The 7,381-nt window shown below is 37.1% G+C and overlaps 1 protein-coding gene across 1 annotated transcript; it reads left to right on the forward strand.

Annotated features, from left to right (window-relative positions):
* Window positions 1-5,062: 5,062 nt before the first annotated feature.
* Window positions 5,063-6,955, forward strand: LOC148008068 (uncharacterized). The gene is made up of 4 exons (XM_087674508.1): window positions 5,063-5,253; window positions 5,484-5,605; window positions 6,103-6,307; window positions 6,520-6,955. Exons 1-4 carry the CDS (start codon window positions 5,166-5,168, stop codon window positions 6,693-6,695), a joined length of 591 nt encoding a protein of 196 aa, XP_087530634.1. The 5' UTR covers window positions 5,063-5,165; the 3' UTR covers window positions 6,696-6,955.
* The last annotated feature ends 426 nt before the right edge of the window (window positions 6,956-7,381 follow it).

Raw genomic sequence — 7,381 nt, forward strand, 5'->3', positions numbered from 1 at the left:
AAGACCCTTCATGGCTAGGCATACATAATCAAATACCATTTCTCTTAATATCTAACCTTTCACTCCCTTTACGTCATACCTCTATGCAAACCCATTGATGCAATAGGATCCTCAAATGTGGTGACACCCTCCTTGATCCTCAATAATACAACTACTAATGCCAATGCTTTGACTAATGAAGGCTAGGTACCCTCATGTGTTATTGAATGTAGAATTTTGAATCTACATAAATTTCAACTATTCTAAACTCTATGATGCAGTAATGTGGTTATTTGCATGCCAAATTTTAAGGGTTTATGGTAGAGCTGAGGCAAGGGGTGAATTGATTAATCATTAGGATTGTCTTCAATGTGCCCATATCATCGTGATAGATGGGAGAGAGAGATCGTGTGTGTTTCATTGGAAGCAAAACCTACACCAACATACCAAGAAGTTTGTGAAGAAAGATAAGCAAGAGGAGCACCTCTCTATCTATGTGAGAAATGGAGGCTAGCATAAACAAAAGATAATGCTATGACATAAGTAGCATTCATAAGAAAGTGGTGGTTGTAAGGCAACATGCAAGAGATTGATATTTGCTCCATGGATTGTTAGCTTACTTGGTGGGATGATAGACATTGGGAAAGCCTCATGTATGTTGTAATGGCTCTCAACACATGATGAAATTTCATTCCTTGCAATTTTTGCATATAATTAATGATCAATTCATTACAATCCTTGATACTTGCACGTTTCAAGGAAGGTTAAATATCTTAAAGAGCATGCATGGTTCATGGCTTGTTAGGGATTGATTCAAGAAAAAGATCTCATTCTATGATGCATGTTGAAAGCACTTTTTTAGTGCATTGCAATGAAGAATGTCACAAGACCACTACAAGTTGTATACATGGTGCATGGAGCACTAGCAAGGACTTCCATATTTGAGGAGCTGACAAATCTACAAGGGAACAAGGAAACAATGCAATGCAAGAAGAGGAAGTCAACGGATACAACATGAACACCCTCTCATAAGCCTACGTTTGTCATGGAGATCAAGGAACAATAACGAAGAGATCATCCTTGAAAGGCTACATTTGATGGGGTGGAGGAACTAGGTTATGTCCAATGGACAACATTGCATGTGGAGGCTCTCAAGATGGAGAAACTTTGCACCACACAATAGTACCAAAAAAGGAAGTGTAAACTCCACTAATAGATCAATTCATTGTTGTGGAGCATAGCATCAATTGATCTTTGATGGTGGCAATAGGCAAGAGCTTGCTAGATTGCAGAGTAAAGTGTATGTAACTGATTTGAGGCAAGACCAAAGCTGAAGATTATTGCAAAATTGCTCACACGGTGTCATGGCTTTTAGCTTCTTCTCTAAAAGATACCCAAGGAAGGGTGTCTTGAAGGCATAGATGATTTGATTTTGTCGAGATGATGTTGTTTATACTAGTTATGTGGATAAGAATACAGTGTACACTCGAGGAATCCCTATTGTTTGGAAGTAACAAAAACTACACATGAACATATATATAGCTTGTTGAATGCACAATTTAGATTAGATTCAATCATAAGAAGAGTAGGCTATGTGGCCAATGAAGTAGGCACCTCTCGGGGAGGCCACTCATGAATATATGTGTGCATCACGTTGTCACAGCGCGTAGGGTTAAAGGTCACCACAAGGGTTTGGCAAGAGAAGAATGTATGGGGGTGCAAGAGCTTAGACTTCGGAGATGATAGAGATAAGAGAAGGGTTGAAGGTTTCAAGCCAAGTTCTTGAAGATAAGAGACAGCAGGGTGAAGGTAGATTTAGGGAGAGGAGTAGACAGAAGAGAAGGGATTCGAAAAAATTGAAGACGTAGAAGAATACTCCCAAATTTAAAAGAAATAGAAAATGAAGAAGAATACTAATAGATATAAAGCTTGTCAGTTTCTTTTAGCATTATGAAAAGATATAGCTCTAATAGACAAAAACGTGTATAAAATAATACCTTCCTCTATGCTACTCAGATCGCCAATCTGATGCTTCCATTCGCTCCGAAAGGGGGGTAAAATACCGGCACACCTGGCCAGAATGCTGCCAGATCACTTCTTCTTCATCTTCCCCTTCGGAGTGCTGTTCACTACCTGAAAACAACAATCATGCGTCACACAATTTCGTCAATCTCTCTTTTTACATAAAATCCTCTCAAATTAGCTGAAAGCTACATGCTTTCTTTTACATGTCATCCTAATCTAGAAGTTATCTATAGTTTTATGGATTTTTACAAGAGATAATATCTAGAATATCAAAAATTGGCTAAAATTTTGTCCAAAAAAACTAATATTTTGAACCATGGACACTAACACTAATGCCTAAAGTGGCATTGGCTCTCTAAATCTAAAAGGAAGCCACACTTTAGATTTTTTTACACGGTGTGTGTGTAGCGGCACGACAACGTAGGTTCAAAGTAAGGTATTTTTAAAATAAAAATTTTATACAGTTTTTACATATAGAAGGGTGTAATATGTAGGTTACTTATAGATTAAATAGAAAATGGTTCTGTTTTATTCAAGAAAATTTCACAAATAATGACATGTATAAACAGGCCTTGAACACACGTGATAGATGTAGAGGATATATATATAGTGAACCCCTCGAGGTAGGCATCACCATGCCTATAGTAGTAGGCCCATCAATTCCTCCAACCCCATATGCCATCAAGGTCCACAAAAAACTAGATGCATGAGGTTTCATGAGAGGTAGCCAAAAGAGTTACAAGTGCAAGAAATATCATTGCAAGGCTTGTGAATGAAGTTACCATTGAGGATCTCAAACATGTTGTTTTCCATGTAGCCACAGATAATAGCAAGCTATATGTGGCGCATATAAAACACAATGCATAGGAGTTACAATTCCCTAAACACTCGAATTCTATATTGTGTTTCATATTAGCCAATTGAAAGGTTATAAATATACTATATTAGAGAATTTATGAATCTCCCAAGTTCCACTTTTAAATAAGGAGTAAAGATTTGACCAAGTGGCTAAATCTTAACCCCATATTTGAGAGTGGGACTTGGGGGGATTGCTTATATAGTATCTAGGATAAATTTCACTTTCAAGTAAGGGGATAAGATTAAACCATGTGTCCAAATATTAATCACATTAGGAATTTCCAAACTTCATGAAAATTTCCAAAATCTTGAATATGTGGTTTTATGGTGGTAAGCCTTATCTAGCTTGCAAATATCTATACTTTGTATTCACGAGGGTTTTGGGACTGCATGAAAAAGTAGACACATTCATGCATGGCGACCCAAGCTTTCTAGTAGAGATGTATCAACCATTCTTTGTCAACATAGCTGATATCTTAAAATCCTCTTTGTAGCTTGTGACTTGGTTGGGTTTCTTTGTTGGAATTTTGTGGTGCAGTGCTCCCAAAATTTGTATCATCAAATTGCAATTTTATATGCCTACTTTTGGTACAAGTTCCACTCTTGTGTCATCATGTATTTACAAACTATAGTAGTATGGGTAATGATGTGTAATAAAACATGATGTCATAGATATAAATATGATGTGTAATAAAACATGATGTCATAGATATAAATATGATGTGTAATAAAACATGATATCATAGATATAAACTAGATCATAACATATAATGCATTGAGTTTTTTAGTGCATCACATTTTTTATATCTTTTGGAGTACAAATTTTACTAATAAATCAACATTGCAAAATCTTAGTTCCTTCCAAAATGCAAACTTGCCAAAGTTGTTGTTTACTAAACAAGAAATACTCCATAGTTCATCCTCAATAATCATAAGCTAATGGCATGTCCTTGTTTCACTTCAAAAACATAAACCATGTAGCTTATACATCAATATTTTTGAGAACAACCCAATCTTTTTGAGATGTTGTTTATAAATACTAAAACAAACATAATTTTCTTATATACATTAGCTCATATTAAGATGTGTGATCATGCATTTGACTAGTAATATGTGGTATGTAATAATGAGGGTAGATTTTTCTTTCGAAGCATCTTTTCATGAGGATTGGTGCTTCAGACAAATAACTAAGCATGAGAAATTGTTAGATTTTGCATTTGTCAAAAGAAGCATGACACATCACTTAAGTACCACTTAAGATTCATGAGAAAGCAAGCACAATTGAGAAGTTTATTTGTCTTTTCTCCTTGTCAACATTATCATGGTCTTAATTTGCCATTATGCAACAATGGATATTTTTTGTAGCCATGCTTTGTGAGCCTTAATATTGATAAAATACAAGTTAGACAACTAGACATGATTAGCCACTAGCTTTTATTTAGTCAAACGGGCTTCGCTCAGCTAGTCCTTTTTTAATGTCAAGATTAGCTTACTTAAAGTCTTTGATCATGAGTAAACCTTGACTTGAGTCTAAAGCATGTCTTGCATGAGAGGACTTGAAGGATGGCCAAAAGAATGTTGCTTTGCCAAATAAGTCATTACACATCGGAAGGAATGACATGGCAACATTGTACCAAATGTTGGGGGAAGCCTTGTTGAAACACTCATGTCTAAACTAAGGAACATAACGTTTCTTAGAGAGCACCTATAAGTCAAGGCTTGAACATGAGAGATCCTAGTCAGTGGTCTTGTACTTCTAGGATTATGCTACGCTTGTCGTTCTACTATCATATAGTGCTCGTGTTAAGTTGCACATTGTGCTACTTTGTTCTTTATGCCGCTTTGGAATTCTTTGTTTTGGAAAAGAAGTCTTCCATCACTCTGTAGCATTACTTTTCCTTGAGTGGTCGCCGTTTGTTGGTGTTGGTTGTGTCAAGTTAACTGGTGTTTTGCCTTGATGACAGTTGGCAGAGACTACATCGGTTTTCAAGGCGTCTTGAAGACACGCTGGATCCCATTTAAAGTTTATTCACCGAATGTTGCTGGTCAAGCAACAGGGCGGTGGTGGCCCTCTTTACACGCACGTGGTAATAGTCGGAGGATCCGAGGAAGGCCTTCGGGGGGGGCGGTGTCTGTATGTAAGGGCACCCTTATAAATAAGAGACGCTTCCCAGTTGCACTAGCTGAGCTTCCACGCCTCTCTCTCTCTCTCTCTCTCTCGCGCAGCTAGCGCTTAATCCTTCCTTCATAATCATCAGCTGCAAAGGATTGATTAACCTAATTAGCCCTTCATTCAAACCATAATGGCCGCTGGCTCGTTAATCAAGTGCCTTGATCTCGTGCTGCTTCTCTCCGCCACCTTCCTCATGATCTCATCAATATCTGTCTCGGGCAAGTAACGATTATTTCATTAATGCTCAAGAATAATTAATCAAACGCATATCGATTAATGATGATTCTACTTTACCGCATACCTGTTGTTATAATGAGATCAGATTAGCCTACAACTGTTCTGGTGATTGCCGAAGGCCAGCTAACGGCGATGCGATGAATTGTATTATGATCGATTAATGTCGATGAACTGTTTATTCTGAAATGATGTAATGAATAATTAACTACAGGGAAGCTCGATTGCGAGGACCTTCCCATCGATCTGTGCGCATACGCTGTCTCTTCCAGTGGAGCGCGCTGCGTGCTCGAGAAGCTGGTCCTCACCCAAGGACAATCCCTGCTTCAATGCCAAGTATAAAATGCCCCCCCCCCCTCCGGCCGGGCCTCTCTCTCTCTCTCTCTCTCAAGCTCATGTAGATAGGGCTTCATGTTAGTCTATTGTGTCCTTGCATTGTGCGTCATGATAGTCTAGTAACGCACCCATGCATGCAAACATTGCATGTACACATATGCATGCATACCTTTCCATGCACATATATACCTATAATATGCTCCACATACACACGTCTGTGGCCTATGCTTGGGTATATACATTTATGCTCTTGCATAATAATGTGCATCTCTACCACTTTATTCCAAAATCAATGAATGCAATTTACTTTTATTTTACCAAAGTAAAGCGTCCATAAAATATTAAACAACGTCGCAAATTGATGCGCGCAACAATGTTCGAATGTCAATCAATTTTTCGTGTGGAGTCTCATGAGTATCTTTCCTTTATTCCTCTATATATCAAATATGAGACACCACAACTCAAAATGTTTCAAATTCATGCTTGCTTATTGGTAGGCCTCTTCAGTGGAAGCATCCAATTTCACTGAATGGATTGAGACCAATGAATGCGTGGCATCATGTGGTCTTGAGAGGATGTCTATTGGTTTGTCTTCTGATAAACTCATTGAGAGTAAATCTCTTAAAGGTCTTTGCTCCAACAAATGCCAACACAATTGCCCTAACCTTGTTGATCTCTACACCAAACTTGCTGCTGGAGAAGGTGATCAATCGATCAATTTACTATGGTGATATGATAATATATTTAAGATTGAATGTTAGTTTTGCTTATGCATCTTTCATTACAAAGAGATCTCTCATAACATTTTGCTTATCTATCTTTCATTACGAAGAGATCTCTCAAAACTATTCTTATTATATCTAGTTTACATATAAGTAAGTATTTAACATGGAAATTTTGATTGTTCTATATAGGTGTTGACCTATCTCAAACATGCAAGGCTCAAAAAAATCCATCATCTAGAAGAATGATGCTAGATGGACAGGGTTTGCTTGCTTCCATATCAAAGTTAGAATTCACAGCACCATCACCCCAAGAATCCTTATCTTTGGAAGTTCTACCTCCTCTGGAGTCTCCTTTATCTTTCTAAGGCGATCAAATATAATGCAACAAGCTAGCACATCAAATGGGCATCCTTAAGGACACATACTATCTATTATATAGTATCAATCTATGAGCACTTTCTAGTTGCTAATAGCAAGCAACATTCGACTTGCACTATGGCCCTCACTCTATTAACTTCAAAGGCTAGTAAAACTCTCAAGACTTAGCTTTATCACACTTATGTACTTATGGTTTAGCTACTTATGGTGAACTATTTGAGTTTTATTGGGTCACGTAAATGTAAAACGGTGCATAAAAACTCATAATAGTTTTGTAATTTGGTACTTGCCAAATTTCTATAAGAACATTACTAATTATAACTTAGAAATTGGAAGAGTTTCAACATGTATGTGATTAACTCAACTCTTCATGTGTTGTGATGATTGAAAATGGTTAGTTTTCTTAGTCCAACGCACGTTCTCTCTACATTTTCAAAAAAACAATATGTTCCTCATTGTGTCTCATTATTACATTTACATTTCTTTTCTACTCCCATTATTGAAGAAGATGGTTGCATTCTTCTTACACATGGAAATCATGGAAGGAAGTGGTTACAACATGATTAGGCTATGTATAATTGATTCAACCGTAGATTTCACATGCTTTTATAGATAAAAGTACCAAGTAGGTGAATTAGAAATCAATAATTGATCAAAAAGCTAGTAAAGAGTA

Source organism: Lygodium microphyllum, unplaced genomic scaffold (genome assembly GCF_053477565.2).
Source record: "Lygodium microphyllum isolate KBCC unplaced genomic scaffold, Lygodium_microphyllum_v1.1.10 scaffold_464, whole genome shotgun sequence".
NCBI classification, from domain to species: Eukaryota; Viridiplantae; Streptophyta; class Polypodiopsida; order Schizaeales; family Lygodiaceae; genus Lygodium; species Lygodium microphyllum.